This window comes from Scyliorhinus canicula, chromosome 13, assembly GCF_902713615.1.
Source record: "Scyliorhinus canicula chromosome 13, sScyCan1.1, whole genome shotgun sequence".
Taxonomy (NCBI): domain Eukaryota; kingdom Metazoa; phylum Chordata; class Chondrichthyes; order Carcharhiniformes; family Scyliorhinidae; genus Scyliorhinus; species Scyliorhinus canicula.
The window spans coordinates 139258014-139274892 of NC_052158.1; the positions used below are offsets into that span (position 1 = coordinate 139258014).

At 49.4% G+C, this 16879-nt stretch overlaps 1 protein-coding gene across 1 annotated transcript; it reads left to right on the top strand.

Annotated features, from left to right (window-relative positions):
• Positions 1–8483: 8483 nt before the first annotated feature.
• On the top strand, positions 8484–15930 carry chst2b (carbohydrate (N-acetylglucosamine-6-O) sulfotransferase 2b). The gene is made up of 2 exons (XM_038815317.1): positions 8484–9726; positions 9771–15930. Exon 2 carries the CDS (start codon positions 9814–9816, stop codon positions 11116–11118), a length of 1305 nt encoding a protein of 434 aa, XP_038671245.1. The 5' UTR covers positions 8484–9726; positions 9771–9813; the 3' UTR covers positions 11119–15930.
• The last annotated feature ends 949 nt before the right edge of the window (positions 15931–16879 follow it).

The following is a 16879-nucleotide window of genomic DNA, read 5'->3' on the forward strand; positions in this document are numbered from 1 at the left end:
GTTCTGCAGTGGGGCACAGTATAACCAGGAAATATTGGAGGTTTATAAGAAAGGTAGGGAAATAATCATGAGTAATTTTAAAATGCATATAGACTGGATCAATCAAATTGGACAGAGTAGCCTCGAGGGAGAGTTCATTGAATGTATTAGAGATTGTTTCTTAGAGCAATATTTTGCAGAACCAACCAGGGAGCATGTGAATCGGGATTTGGTATTATGCAGAGGAGGGATTGATTAATGACCTCCTAGTTAAGGATCCTTTAGGGAAGAGTGATCATAGCATTATAGAATTTCAAATTCAGTTTGAGGGTCTGAAACTGGAGTCCCACGCTAACGTTCTGGAGTTAAACAAAGGTAATTATGTCGGCATGAGGACAGATTTGGCCCCAGTGGACTGGGCAGGAAGACTAAAAGGTAGGACAGTTGATGAGCAGTGGCAGTTGTTTAAGGAGATATTTAATTCCTCATAACTAAAATATAAAGAGGTGAGGGGAGGGGAAAAACATCCATGGCTAAGCAGGGAAGTTAAAGAACATGTAAATACAAAAACTAAGGCTTGGTGCATATTGCAATGGCTAGTGGCAGGCTGGAAGATTGGGAATATTTTAAAGACCAACAAAAGGTTACTAAAAATGTAATAAAAAGATCAAAGATAAATTATGAAAGAAAACTAGTTCAAAATATAAAAAGGATAGCAAAATATTATATAAATATATAAATGGGGAGAGAGTAGCTGAAGTGAATGCCTATCCCTCGGCAGACGAGACCGGGGAGTTAATAGTGGGGAACACAGAAAGGCTAAGATGCTAAATCAATATTTTGACTCACTTTTCACTGTGGAGGACACTAGTACCATCCCAACAGTAACAGGAATGCAGCTGTAATAGAAAAGGCAGAACCTAAAACAATCATCAATAGGGAAAAAGTACTAAACAAGCTATTGGGATTGAAGGCAGACAAGTCCCCTACATCCTTGGGTCTTAAAGGAAGTGGCAACAGAGATAATAGATCCATTGGTTATAATATTATAAAATTCCCTCAATGCAGGAAAAGTTCCAGTGGATTGGAAAAATGGTTTATTCATAAAGGAAGGGAGGCAGAAAGTAGGAATCTATAGACCAGTTAGTTTTACATCTTTCATTGGGAAATTGTTAGAATCCATGAGATTCTAACAATTAGAAGTATTAGAAGGGGATCAGGGGATAAGGCAGGAGAATGGGTATGAGAAAATATCAGCCATGATTGAATGACGGAGCAGACTCGATGGGCCAAGTGGCCTAATTCTGCTCCTATGTCTTATGGTCTTATTATTAAAGAATAACATGATATCTAGAAAGTAAAAATGCAATCAGAGTCAGCATGATTTTATGAAGGGTAAATCATGCTTGACTAATTTGCTAGAGTTCTTCGAAGATGTAACACGCCAAGTTGATCATGGGGATCCGGTAGATGTAGTATATCTGGACTTCTAAATGCATCTGATTAGGTGCTGCACAAAAGGTTAATACACAAGGTTAGATTACATGGGATTGGGGGTAATTTATTAGTTTGGATTGAAGACTGACTAACTGGCAGAAGGCAGCGAGTCAGGGTAAATGGATCATTTTCTGGTTGGCAAAATGTAACGAGTGAGGTGCCACAGAGTTCGGTCCTCGGGGCACCAACTATTTGCAATATATATTAATGACTTGGATGTAGGGTTGGAAGGGGCCTCACGGTAGCATGGTGGTTAGCATCAATGCTTCACAGCTCCAGGGTCCCAGGTTCGATTCCCGGCTGGGTCACTGTCTGTGTGGAGTCTGCACGTCCTCCCCGTGTGTGCGTGGGTTTCCTCCGGGTGCTCCGGTTTCCTCCCACAGTCCAAAGATGTGCGGGTTAGGTGGATTGGCCATGCTAAATTGCCCGTAGTGTAAGGTTAATGGGGGGATTGTTGGGTTACGGGTATACGGGTTACGTGGGTTTAAGTAGGGTGATCATTGCTCGGCACAACATCGAGGGCCGAAGGGCCTGTTCTGTGCTGTACTGTTCTATGTCTATGTCTATGTCTATACTATAGCCAAATTTGCAGATGACACTAAAATAGGTGGGATTGTAAGTTCCAATGAGGAAATAAGAACTTTACAAAAGGATGTAAATAGGTTAGGTGAGTGGGCTAAAATCTGACAGATATACAGCTGAAATACAAATAAAATTTTGGCTTTGTAGTAGCTAAAAGGATAGAGCATAAGAATAGGGATGTTTTGCTGCAACTGTTCACAGCATTGGTGAGAGCGCACCTGGAGTACTGTGTATAGTTTGGGTCCCCTTATTTGTGAGGAGGGATTGAGCAGTTTAGCCTAGATACTCTCTCAAGTTTAGAAGAATGAGAGAAGATCTAATTTAGGTATTTAAGAAGGTATTGACAAAGTAGGTGTGCAGCAGATGCTTCCTCTTGTGGGGAAATCTAGAACGAGAGGTCATAGTTTTAGGATAAGGTAGCATAGGTAGCAGATTTAAAACAGAGATGAGAAGAAATTACTTTCTCAAGAGTTGTGAATTTAAAAAAAATTAATTTGCACGATGTGGGCGACACTTATTAGGCCAGCATTTACTGCCCATCCCTGCTTGCCCATCAGAAGGTGGTGGTTAATTGCCTTCCTAAACCGCTGCAGTCCTTGAGGTGAGGTACACCCACTGTGCTATTACGGAGGGTGTTCTAGGATGTTGTGAGGGAACATGAACTATATTTCCAAGTCAAGGTGGTGAGAGATTTGGATGGGACCCTCCAGGTGATGGGGTTCCCAGGTATCTGTTGCTCGTCCTTCTAGATGGAAGGTGCTGTCTAAGGAACCTTGGCGAGTTACTGCATTGCATTTTGTTGATGGTAAACACAGTGCATTTTGTTGAGGGTCCCTAGCCTTTGACCTGCCCTGGTAGCCACAGTATTAATATGGCTAGTCCAGTTCAATTTCTGATCAATGGTAATCCCCAGGATGTTGATTGTGGGGGGTTCAGCGATGGTAATGCCATTGAATTTCAAGGGGTGGTGGTTAGATCCTCTCTTGCAGGTGATGGACATTGCCTGCCACTTGCATGACACAAATATAATTTGTCACTTGTCAGCCCAAGCCTGGATATTGTCCCAGTCTTGCTGCATTTGGACATGGGCTGCTTCATTATCTGTGGAGTCGCGAATGGTGCTGAACGTTGTGCAGTCATCCACAAACATCCCCAATTCCGGCCTTATGATGGAAGGGAGGTTCATTGATGAAGCAGTTGAAGATGGTTGGGCCAGGACACTACCCTGAGGAATGCCTGCAGTGATGGCCTGAAGCTGAGATGATTGACCTCAAACCACTTTCCTTTGTGCCAGGTATGACTCCAACCACTGGAGTTTTTTTCCCCCTGATTTTCATTGACTCCAGTTTAGCTAGGGCTCCTTGATGCCATACTCGGTCAAAACCTGCCTTGATACCAAGGGCAGTCACTCTCACCTTACCTCTGGCATTCAGCTTGTTTGTTCATGTTTGAACCAAGGTTGTAATGAGGTCAGGAGCTGAGTTGCCCTGGCGGAACCCAAACTGAGCATCCGTGAGCAGGTTATTGTTGAGTAAGCGTCACTTGGTAGCATTGTTGATGACTCCTTCCATCACTTTGCTGATGATGGAGAGTAGACTGATAGGGGGTAATTGGCTGGGTTGGATTTGTCCTGTTTCTTATGTACAGGACACACCCGGGCAATTTTCCACATTCCCGGGTAGATGCCAGCGTTGTAGCTGTTGCAGCTGTACTGGAACAGCTTGGCTCGGGGTGCGGCAAGTTCTGGAGCACAAGTACCGGGATATTGTCAGGGCCTTTGCAGTATCCAGTGCCTTCAGCCGTTTCTTGATATCACGAGGAGTGAATCCTATTGGCTGAAGACTGATATCTGTGATGCTGGGGACCTCCGGAGGAGACCGAGATGGATCATCCACTCCACACTTCTTGCCTTGTCTTTTGCACATATGTGCTGGGCTCCTCCATCATTGAAGATGGGGATATTTGTGGAGCCTCATTCATGGCCGGATCTTGCACATTTGTTATGCAATCACTTAGCTGTCTTATGCTGTGTGGCTTCACCAGGTTGACAGCTCATTTTTCAGCATTTCTGATGTTGCTCTTCATTGAACCAGGGTTGATGGTAATGGTAGAGTGGGGATATGCCGGGCCATGAGGGTGCAGGTACAATTCTAATGGCCTCATGAATGCCCAATCCTGAGTGCTAGTTCAGTTCGAAGTCCATTTGGGAGTGGAGGGTATCCTCAATGTGAATTCTCAATGTCTTCCCAAGGAGTCACTTCTACCAATCAAGATTAGTGTCTTGTCCACCTGCTGCAGTCTAGCAGTCCGGCGGTCTGTGGTGGTACTACCAGTCTTGAGGATGGACATTGAAATCCCCAGAGCATACTCTGCACCCTTGCCACCCTCAGTGGCTTGCTGGTGTTCAACATGGAGGAGTACTGATTCATGATCCTTGTGGTCCAGATGTTGAAGACTCCCAGGGCAATTCCCTCCCATATACCAAATGCGGCACCTCTGATGGTCTGTCCTGCCAGGTGATAGTGTGTCTGGGACATTGTCTGTAAGGTATGATTCTGTGAGTATGACTCCAGTTTCAGTAGCGGTTGAATCACCTACTTGTAAGGATGGCAAATTCCCTAAATGGCAACAATCGACAATGGTTTAATGGCCATCATTGGACTTTTTTTTAAATATAATTTTTATTGGAATTTTTTACAGAAAATATAAAACATAACGACAAACAATGAAATGCAACAAAATAACCCATAATAACTGTGACACCCCCAGACCGTATCGGCGCATGTATCACATCCCCCCACCCCCCCAACCCTAATGAACAACAAAAGAACTTTAAAAAATATTAAACTTAAATAAACAAACATAGTCATTGTCGGCCCCCCCCCCTTTTCCCTCCCCGGGTTGCTGCTGCTACTGTCCCAGTACCCTATCGTTGAGCCAGAAAGTCGAGAAAAGGGTGCCACCGTCTAAAGAACCCTTGTACCGACCCTCTCAGGGCGAATTTGACCTTCTCTAGCTTAATGAAACCCGCCATGTAATTGATCCAGGTCTCCACGCTTGGGGGCCTCGCATCCTTCCATTGTAGCAAGATCCTTCGCCGGGCTACTAGGGACGCAAAGGCCAGCACACCGGCCTCTTTCGCCTCCTGCACTCCCGGCTCCACCCCAACCCCAAAAATCGCGAGTCCCCATCCTGGCTTGACCCTGGATCCCACCACCCTCGACACCGTCCTCGCCACCCCCTTCCAGAACTCCTCCAGTGCCGGGCATGCCCAGAACATATGGGCATGGTTCGCTGGACTCCCCGAGCACCTGACACACCTGTCCTCACCCCCAAAGAACCTACTCATCCTCGTCCCAGTCATGTGGGCCCGGTGCAGCACCTTGAATTGGATGAGGCTAAGCCGCACACACGAGGAGGAAGAATTAACCCTCTCCAGGGCATCAGCCCATGTCCCGTCTTCGATCTGTTCCCCCAGTTCCCCCTCCGACTTCGTTTTCAGCTCCTCTACTGACGCCTCCTCCGCCTCCTGCATAACCTTGTAGATATCAGATATCTTCCCCTCTCCGACCCAGACCCCCGAAAGCACCCTGTCGCTCACCCCCCTCGCGGGAAGCGAAGGGAATCCCTCCACCTGCCGCCTAGCAAATGCCTTTACCTGCAGATACCTGAACATGTTCCCCGGGGGGAGCCCAAATTTCTCCTCCAACTCCCCCAGGCTCGCAAACCTCCCATCAATAAACAGGTCCCTCAGCTGTCTGATGCCCGCTCTGTGCCAACCCTGAAATCCCCCATCAATGTTCCCCGGGACGAACCTATGGTTCCCCCTTAACGGAGCCTCCATCGAGCCCCCCACTTCTCCCCTATGTCGCCTCCACTGCCCCCAAATCTTGAGGGTAGCCGCCACCACCGGACTCGTGGTATACCTCGTAGGAGGGAACGGCCACGGCGCCGTTACCAGGGCCCACAGGCTTGTATCGCCACAGGACGCCCTCTCCATCCGTTTCCATGCTGCCCCCTCCCCCTCCATTACCCACTTGCGCACCATCGACACATTGGCCGCCCAATAATACCCCGAGAGATTGGGTAACGCCAGCCCCCCACCATCTCTACCCCGCTCCAAGAAGACCCTCTTCACCCTCGGGGTCCCATGCGCCCAAACAAAGCTCATGATGCTGCTAGTCACCCTTCTAAAAAAGGCCCCAGGGATAAAGATGGGCAAACACTGAAAAAGGAACAAGAACCTCGGGAGAACCGTCATTTTGATGGACTGCACTCTACCCGCCAACGATAGCGGCACCATGTCCCACCTTTTAAATTCCTCTTCCATCTGCTCCACCAGCCTGGTAAAATTAAGCTTATGGAGAGTCCCCCAACTCCTGGCCACCTGCACCCCCAGGTATCTGAAACTCTTCACTGCCCTCTTAAATGGGAGTCTCCCAATTCCCTCCTCCTGATCACCCGGGTGTACTACAAATACCTCACTCTTGCCTAAATTTAACTTATAGCCTGAGAAGCCCCCAAATTCCGCTAACAGCTCCATCACCCCCGGCATTCCCCCTTCTGGATCTGCCACATACAACAGCAGGTCGTCCGCATACAGCGATACATGATGTTCCTCCCCACCCCGCACCAGACCCCTCCATCTCCCTGACTCCCTCAACGCCATAGCCAAAGGTTCAATCGCCAGTGCAAAGAGCAAGGCGGACAGGGGGCACCCCTGCCTGGTCCCACGGTAGAGCCTAAAGTACTCCGATCTCCTTCCATTGGTAACTACACTCGCCATCGGAGCCGCGTAGAGCAGCCTCACCCATTTGATGAATCCCTCCCCGAATCCGAACCGCTCCAGCACCTCCCACAGGTACCCCCACTCAACTCTATCAAATGCTTTCTCCGCATCCAGCGCCACCACTATCTCAGCCTCCCCCTCCCCCTCCATCATAATAACATTTAGTAGTCTCCGCACATTCGTGTTGAGCTGCCGTCCCTTGACAAATCCTGTCTGATCCTCATGTATCACCCCTGGCACACAGTCCTCTATCCTGGTGGCCAGGATCTTCGCCAGCAACTTAGCGTCAACATTGAGGAGCGAGATAGGCCTGTATGATCCACACTGCAAGGGGTCCTTATCCCGCTTCAGGATCAGAGAGATCAGTGCCCGCGACATCGTCGGGGGCAAAGCCCCCCCCTCCCATGCCTCATTGAAGGCTCGCACCAACAGGGGGCCCACCAGATCCGCATACTTTTTATAAAATTCCACCGGGAACCCGTCCGGCCCCGGCGCCTTACCTGACTGCATTTGCCCGATCCCCCTGACTAGCTCCTCCAACTCTATCGGCGCCCCCAGCCCCTCTACCAGCTCCTCTTGAACCCTTGGGCAGCATAGCCTGTTCATGAAGCTCTCCATCCCCCCTCTCCCCATCGGAGGTTCTGACCGGTACAGTTCCTCGTAGAAGTCCCTAAAGACCCCATCATTGGACTTTTAACTCCAGATATTTTACTGAGTTTAAATTCCATCACCTGCCGTGGTGGGATTCCAACCCAGGCCCCCAGATCATTATCTTGGGTCACTGGTTTACTAGCCCAACGACAATACCACTATGCCACTGCCTCATCATGGAATTCCTCTGTGGAATTCACTACTGTAAAGTGCGGCGGATGTTGAGTAAATTTATGGAGGTAGACAGATTTTTAATTAGTAAGGGTTATGGAGAACGGGCAGGAAAGTGGATTTGAGGCCGGGATGAGATCACCCATGATCGTATTGAATGGCACAGCGGGCTCGAGGGGCTGAACTCCCAATTCCTGCTCCCGATTCTTATGTTCTTGCGTCATGGCGAGGAAGTGGTGGAGAGAGTGTTACAACGGCTGTCTCAGGTGGGCGTTTAAGATCCCATGACACCATCTCAAGGAAGAGCACAGGAGTTCTCCCCAGTGATCCGGTAAATGTTTATTCCTGGATCAACAAATACTCAGAACACATGATCTGGTTGTGATCACGTTGTTGTTTGTGGGAGTTTAACTGTCTGCAAATTGGCTTTGCTCCGAAAGTATTTCAGTGGCTGTAAAGAGCTTCCCGAAAGGTGCTAAATAAAAACAGGAATTTTCTCACACACAATACCATCAGAACATTATCCCAAAAGAATACAAAGCAAAGCCCATTAACGTCCAGTATGCCTTCACCACAGAGTGTTTGGGGAGGGCAGTGGCCGTCGCTGGCGCAGTTGCCTTGAGGTGACCTGGAGTGTAAGTGAACAGGGAGTGAGTGAGTGAGGGGGTCTCTGCCTTCACCCACTGCCCCAACTGAGAAAACACTGGCTCTCACTGAGAACAAGGTAACCACATCCGGAATGCAGCCGCGACCCACACAACGTAATATTTTCCACTTGAACGAAACACGAATCTGCAAGAACGCCCCGAGTGGCCGAGAGAGAGCCGGCGTCGGATTCCCTCCATTACCGGAGACGCCTCCCTGTTTCAATGTAACGGGATCCGCCATCCCGTCCCACCTCCCCCAATTCTGCCCTGGAGGCTGGCTCCCCTCCCAGCTCCAGCCCACCGCACAGGGGCGAGGAGGGGGCTTGACTGACAACATCATCCGCCAGTTAAGCAGCAAACGGTGCTGCTCACCCTGGACCCAATCGGAGTTACCCCAGAGGGCGGGATTTAAAGATCTGAGCGAGAGACTGGAGCTGGGAAGAGGCGCGCGTCTGGGATTGGAAAGCGGACAGAGAGAGGGACTCACACACTCAGAGGAGGGGCAGAGTTTACCCTCTCACTTACCCCCCCTCCCCCAAGGAGGGGAGGGTCACCCTGCCTGTGTGTGTGTGGGGGGGATTTCCCCTTTCCCGGTGTGTTTTTAAAGGCTGTTGCACCGAGAGGGAATGAGGAGCGAGGAGGATGATTCACCGGCAGAAGCAGCGGAGCGGAGCCCGGGGAGGAGGGAGAGAGGCGGCGGCCGGAGGCACTGAGTGAGCGGGGAATCAGAGCAGCCTGAGCGGGGGAGGCAGAGCGGGCTTGTCGCCCCCCACACCCCGGCCGAGGGGGATCGGAAACTCTGCCATCTCTCTGTAAACAAGCCGGCGGAGTGAGGAGGGGCTGCAGCCCGCGCCTGGCTGTGTGTGTGGGGGGAGGTGTGCGGGCGATGCAGTGAGGCACCGGGAACCTTTCCCCTTTCCATTTGGATTTGAAAACAAAGAGAGCGCGGCAGAGACATTGACAATAATTCATCAGCATCAGCACCCGGGAGAGGAGCCTGGCGATGAGGGCGACAGTCCGCCCAGGAGGAGGAGGCTGAGGGGGACCTTCCCAACGGGAGACGGGCATTTCGGTCGGAGGAGCTGCCGCCCCCCATCCCCAATCCTGAGCAGCAGCGGCAGCAGCATGCGGGGGGAGCCGGGCCGAGCCGGGCAGGGCTGACCCCGGCTGAGGGACCGAGCCGGGCAGGGCTGACCCGGCCTGAGCTGACCGGGGCCGGGCAGAGCCTCCCCGGGCTGAGGGACGGGACCCGGGCTGAGCTGACCGGGGCTGAGGGACCGAGCCGGGCAGGGCTGACCCGGGTTGAGCTGACCCGGGCTGAGGGACCGAGCCGGGCAGAGCTGACCCGGGCTGAGGGACCGAGCCGGGCAGAGCTGACCCGGGCTGAGGGACCGAGCCGGGCAGGGCTGACCCGGGTTGAGCTGACCCGGGCAGAGGGACGGGACCCGGGCTGAGCCTCCCCGGGCAGCGGCCCCGGTTGCCGGGGGCTGCGGGAGGATGAAGGTGCTCCGCAGGAAGGCGGCCCTGCTGGTCCTGGGCTACGCGCTGCTGCTGGTCCTCACCATGCTGCACTTCGCCGACTACCGGGGGGCCAAGGAGTGCGCCCAGCTCAAGTACGCGCCCTACCCGCTCCGCTACACGGCCGAGCAGCCGCAGCGGGGCCCGCCGCCCGGCCCCCGCCCCGGAGTGGCAGCAGCTCCGGCCCCCGAGCGGGCCCCCGGGCGGCGGCAGCACGTCTACGTCTTCACCACCTGGCGCTCGGGCTCCAGCTTCGTGGGCGAGCTCTTCAACCAGAACCCCGGCGTCTTCTTCCTGTACGAGCCGCTGTGGCACATCTGGCAGAAGCTGTACCCGGGCGACGCGCTGACACTGCAGGGGGCCGCCCGCGACATGCTGGCCTTCCTCTACCGCTGCGACCTCTCCATCTTCCAGCTCTACAACGGCGGCAACAATGTCACCAGCATGGGCATCTTCGGCGCGCCCCGCAACAAGGTGGTGTGCTCCTACCCGCTGTGCCAGGCCTACAGCAAGCAGCGGGTGGGCCTGATCGACGAGCACGTGTGCAAGAGCGAGTGCCCACCCCAGCACCTGGACTCGCTGCAGGCCGAGTGCCACAAGTACGGCACCATCGTCATCAAGGGGGTGCGCATCTTCGACCTCAACGTGCTGGCCCCCCTGATGAAGGACCCCTCCATCGACCTCAAGGTCATCCACTTGGTCAGGGACCCCAGGGCCGTGGCCAGCTCCCGCATCAAGTCCCGCAACGGTCTGATCCGCGAGAGCCTGCAGGTGATGAGGAGCAAGGACCCCAAGGGGCGCCGCCTCAAGGTCTACGATGGGTTCCAGAGGAGCCGGCGCGACGCGGTGGACTACCATGCCCTCAACGCGCTGGAGGTCATCTGCACCAGCATGGTCAGGACGGTCCAGATGGCAAGGGAGCCGCCAGCCTGGCTGAAGGACAATTACAGGGTGGTGCGCTACGAGGACCTGGTGGAGGACCCAATCGGCTGTCTGAAGGACATGTACCACTTCGTCAACCTATCGGTCAGCGAGGACATTGAGAGGTTTGTGCTCAACATGACCATGGGGTCCAGTTACTCCTCCAAAAAGCCCTTTAGTGTTTCTTCCCGAAATGCTACCCAGGCTGCCAATGCGTGGAGGACCCAAATGACCTACTCCCAGATCAAACAAGTGGAGGAATATTGTCAACAGGCCATGGATTGGCTGGGCTATGAGAAAGTCCAAACCCCGGAAGAAGTCAAGGATTTCAGCAAGTCATTTGTAACCAAAATCCGGCTTTAAACAAAAAATAGCACTCCAGTAATTCATTCCATCGAAACCCACATCGAAGAAGGAGGCCAAAGCAGATCCCAACCTGTTTACTTTATGAATGTACTTGGATCAAGGTCTGGGGAAAAATGCAAGTGTTCATGAGGGTTTTTATATTATGTGGAGTGCACAGGTACACCCATACCCGCATCCACATATCCTCACAATCACACAGACGCAGCCTCACACAGACACAACCTCACACGGATATACCCTCCTACAGGTATAACCCCACACAGATATACCCTCACACACATACACCCTCACACAAACATATCCACTTACACATACCCACTTGTGCACACCCGCACACACACACATACCCTCTCACTAACTACTCACACACACATGCACACCCTCACACAGCCATATCCACAGACACAATCATACAGACATTGCCCTCACATTGACATATTCACTCAAATAGACATTCACACACACGCCCTCTAACTCATGCACATAGCTAATAACACTGAAAAACTGACTGGCCATGAATCACTTAGTGATATAAAGGGAAATTTTCCTCATCAACTGTTGATAACGATGCAGTGTTGAATTGGCCATCGGAAATACTTGATCATTTGGGTTTAAAGTAGTTATATACATTGCTCTATGAATATATATGTATATAGTTCTTTTTTGTTGTCTGTTTGAATGAGTAACTTGATAATTTATCATTTAAAGAAAAAGTATTCTATTGTATTGATGGCATGTGGCGGTAGAATTGTGAATCCAGTGCTTTGCTGCCAAAGTACACCTCATCAGAATCCTTTCAATCCATGTTTGTTGCTCGATTGTTACCAGATAAAGCCCCAGTTCATGTTCCTTCCCCTTAGGTTTTGTGAACCAAACAAAGGAGTCAGTTGAAAAAAAATAATCCGTTCATATTTTCATTCTTATTGATACTTCATCGTTGAAAATGAATTCAGAAAAGTACAACGGACTACAAAAATAACATTTAATTACAGAACAATAATTGAAACCTTGCCAAGAATGTACCTGACATAGCACATTATTTGTTGTAAGACAAATTTGTTTTATGAATTATTGTATTTTATCTGGAGTCTCTGTGAGGCTACTAACAAAATGTTAAAATATACAGTATTTATGAGGTGAAGAGATACATTGAGCAACTGCATACCCAGAGTCTGACTTTTCTCCTTTAATTAAAGGCTAGGCCAAACCATCTCCTTGAAGGGGCCTTTTATCATTGTTATACCACTGATGCCAATGGTAAAATATGCCGTCCTCCAGTGCATGAACTCTGTAGAAGTTGTTTCAATCATTTTATTTTTAAATGCCTTCAAGTCGGTCGCAATTATTTCCATAGAAGGACAGCAGCCGACTATTAATACAGGATGAATTTATTGTAGAGAGGATGATGCCTTTGTGCGGGCAGAAGTATACTGAAAAGCTGTTCCTAAGAGGTGGTCGCAGGCACTTGTACAGTGAAGTTGAGGGCCCGGGATTGCACCACTAAAATAGAGACATGACTTCAGCTTTGCTGCTCTCCACTGTTTATCCCAGTTAGTTAGCACCTTTTCAAACCAGGGCCTGTTTTTAACGTAGACTCATGGGTTGTACACATGCAAACGAGAGTTGGTCAACACTACTATGTCCAGGGGTTAAACAAATTGAAAAATAACATTAGAAAGTTTTAAAATCCAGTCGCATGATATAAATTTCAAACCCCGGGTATTGATGTGCAGCTGATTCTGTGGGTCTGCATGCTTCCGATGTAACAGAATGGTGGAGACATATGGAATAGATTCTGTGCATTCAGGTGGCCAGAATAAGAGATGCCAAATATAAAGAAAATGTGGGTCCCCCTGAATTCATTGGAACCCTGGATATTGCCTCCTGCTGATGGCAGGAGAATTCCGCACCTCATATTGATGACATTTCCTCAAGGTAAAAATGCTTTTGAAATGCTTGGGGTGCAGTAACTGTGTTATGTTGAAAGTTCATCGCACCTTGGATTCAAGTTGGTATCCATGTCAGATGGTCAAAGCGATCCCACAGATATGCCAGTTGCTGCCTCCTGAAAGGCAGAAGCTCCAAATACTGAATAGGAGCTGTCAGTTTGGACTGCCCCATATATCCTCCCCTCCACCCAGAAAAATGCATTATTAGCTGATTACTGCCACTGAATCAGCTGGATTTCCCTGGATCACATCTCCCAGACTGAGTTAGTCTGCTGCAACAACACCCTATTTTTACTGGTTAAAATAGCTAAGGTAGTTGATTCTTTTTTAATCAGCCAGAAAAATGCACCAGCACTCTGAGATAAGTAAGCACTGCTTGCTGCATACGTCTCAGAATTCACTTGGAACTTTGGCAGCTCCTTTCCACAGTGATAAGTGGGCAGTGTAACTTTAGCTTCTCACTCACAGCACCCGAGATGAAATCAGTGGATTCAGTGTAAGAAGATCTATATTGAGAATACGGAATGACAGTTTAGAGGGGATAAGCAGCAGAGGGTTGTACCAGTACCATCTCATTTCCAACACTGCCTTGTACACTTAGAAAGGGGGGGGGGGGGGGGCAGTTGTGGGGGAGGTCGAACAATAACTTTTATCTAGGATCCATTGCTGAGGAAGATGCAATGTGATTGAGCACAGAGTTGAAGGATTTGCGTCGTTGCCTGAAATAGCTCACATGTTGAGCGGTTGACTTCAATCATGCTGCTGATGAAAGTTGAAAACTGGAGGCTAGTTAATGTCCAAAAAGAAGGGGGGGGGGGGGGGAATCCTCGGGACCAATATTCTTTTTTAAAAATTAGGAATCTTTCACTTTCTGCCCGTAATCAGTAATTTTCCTCCTGCTGGAGTGCAAAAAAAAGAGATTCAGTAAAGGTGATATTGCAGAGCTAAACCGCCAATAGAGCAGCACATTAGCTGAGGGACGCAGGTGCAGGCCGCAAATAGCCCTCAGACCATATACTACTGTTTTTGAGTATGTTGTTATTGTGCATGTATACAAACCTGAGTTCTTGCCACTTTTCATTTTTGCTGGCAAAGGGTTTGTGGGGGAAAGCAATGGATGGCAGTCTACATTTATTGATTATGCAATGTGATTCGATGAGCAGTGATATTGGGATTTATTTTGTGGATACGGATTGAATAAACATTTTCTGCAATAATAATGCAGATTACCTATTAAACATGTATTTATTGCACCATGTTTTGTAACAACGTTAAGAGAAATGTTGCAGACTTGCAAACTATCAGTTGTAGAATTATTTAACAATAAATCCCTCAAAATTTACAACTCTTCAAAACATTGGGCGCGATTTAATGGAAACGTTTCTAAGTGTGGTAGCGAGCGGGAACTGCCGCGAGCTCACCGATGCTTGGCCTGTCGAGGCCGTCACGGCTATAAAATGTGAACTGGTCCTCTTGATGAGGCCCCACTGGTTGATTCACCGAGGCTGAGCTCACCAGACGCCCGCTAAAAAGGGAGAGCAGCACTTAAACTGCTCCGGCACAGCCAACCCCACACAGCTCACAGCTATGCCTCCAAGAAGACCAGCCTCACGATTTGGGATGCTGACCTGGGCAAATTATTGGTCGCGGTCGAGGCCAGACAGATGCCCTGTTACCCCGAGGGCTTCGGAGGGGCAGCTACAGGGCAGCCAGTGCCGCCTGGGAGGCCGTCAGCTCAGGAGCATGACCACGAGGACTGGCGCCCAGTGCGGTAAAATGATCAACGACCTTCATCAGGCAGCACGGGTGGGTTGGCACTGACCCCCCCAGGAGAATGCATCACAGTAATACAGTGTTGCTTCACCGCTCCAGGGTCCAGGTTCGATTCCTGGCTTGGGTCATTGACTGTGCGGAGTCTGCACATTCTCCCCACAATCCAAAGATGTGCAGGTTAGGTGGATTGGCCATGCTGAATTGTCCTTAGTGTCCAAAAAGGTTAGGTGGGGATAGGGTGGAGGTGGGGCTTAAGTAGGTGCTATTTCCAAGGGCCGGTGAAGACTCGATGGGCTGAATGGCCTCCTTCTGCACTGTAAATTCTATGAATGTACCTGGGACCACCGTTACCTGCCCCGGCCCACCCATGTCCAGCAGCACCACCCACGCCACTATCTCCTCCCTGCCCCCATTTGGATGTGTGAAGTGGCCACTTAACTACGATTGTCAGTTCCATATTAGAAATAGCCTTTAACACACAGCCAGAGGCCCGTGGTCAGTGGGAGATATGGGTGGTCAGTGGGGCAGACGGGCCAGTGTTGCCCCCCGGAATGGGACTACATGGTCTACGGGTTGGCATGGTGGATCAACGGGCGCTAATTCACATCTCTCCCAGCCCAGGCAACCCCAGTGCCCCGGGCTGTTTGCCTGTGAGCGGAGATGGCTACTCACCTCCCTCGGGTTGCCCTTCTGCGCACTAATTGGTGCCCACACGACCGCTTGTCATTAGATCACACGTGGCCGTCACAAAGGGGGTTGCTCCCGTTAATTGTATAGAGATTGGGCTTAAGTGGTGATTATTGGTTTCTTGCCACGCTATGGCGGATCCTGATTTCGGCAATGGTCCCCGTCCCGGGCCTATTAGATCGCAAACAGATTGGCGCCCGCCAATTCCTGATTTTGACTCTCCAGCGATTTAACAGCCTCGTCTCGCTTAAGCGCAACACGGCCATTGAATCGCATCCATTGCTTTTTTTTGTAATGTAATCCACGTATTTCTGCAATATATTTTATGTAACAAGAATGGAAATTGACACATATGTCAAGTATAGGACAGATTAGAACAAAATAAATAATTTGAAGAGGCCATTGAATGTTTTATTTCTTCCAAAGTTTGTATGTTGAAGTTTTTGTATGTTCAAGTTCCACTTCAGTGCTGACCAGGGTGACATTTAAAGATGGCGGCCCTATCTGTGGAGCCAGCCCTGTCGGATCCCACAGGCTCCATCCTGCCTGAGTGACGTAGTATAAACCGCACCCACTCATTAATTTTACCCAGAGAAGCTCAAAATCTGGATAGGGAAAACCAGTCTGCAGCTGGAGAGCTGCAAGCTGGTTTTCAGCCTGAGCCTGACACTTTTGTAAAAATATGGTACATTTCCACCCATTGTCTTATTTTCATGCAGAACAATCGTTGCTGTGTGCCAGTATTGCCCAGAAGTACATTCGGGAAGAATTGAAACATTGCAAATTAAAACAGACATCGCAAAAGAATAGAACCCATGGATACTGTTAATCTATTTGAAAACAGTAAGAGTGCCTCTGACTGTATAAATGATCTTAACTCAAATTAAGCCTCATGTACGGGGACACATGAAATATGGTTGAACTGCACGTATTCTGAAAAAGGTACTTTCCTGATGATGACAAAAAATAAGCAAAAACAAGAAGAACATTTATTGGAAATACTTGGGTACTATGTATTTCACATAGGATGCAAGAAATGTCATGTTAATGCCAGAACCTGTTTGTCACATCCAGATTTTGCTATTCCTGTTATTTCTCGGTACAAATCCAAAGCTAATTGATAGCTAAATTTTGTTCTATGTGCTTAAGTTTGTTGATCATTGCACAGTGTTAAGTTCTCATTTGCAATTCCTCAGACAATGAAGCAGTTTATGCCCACATGCAACAAAACTTGGAAAAAAATTCAACAATTCTCAAGTAACATTCACTTTATACAAGTGCCAAGTAATGACTCTCTCCAACACGAGAAAGTCTTGCCACCTCGCCCTTTCAATTATGTTACCAATCAT

Coding starts and splice junctions, on each gene's coding strand:
- chst2b (XM_038815317.1), top strand. CDS start 9,814: ATGAAGGTGCTCCGCAGGAAGGCGGCCCTGCTGGTCCTGGGCTACGCG.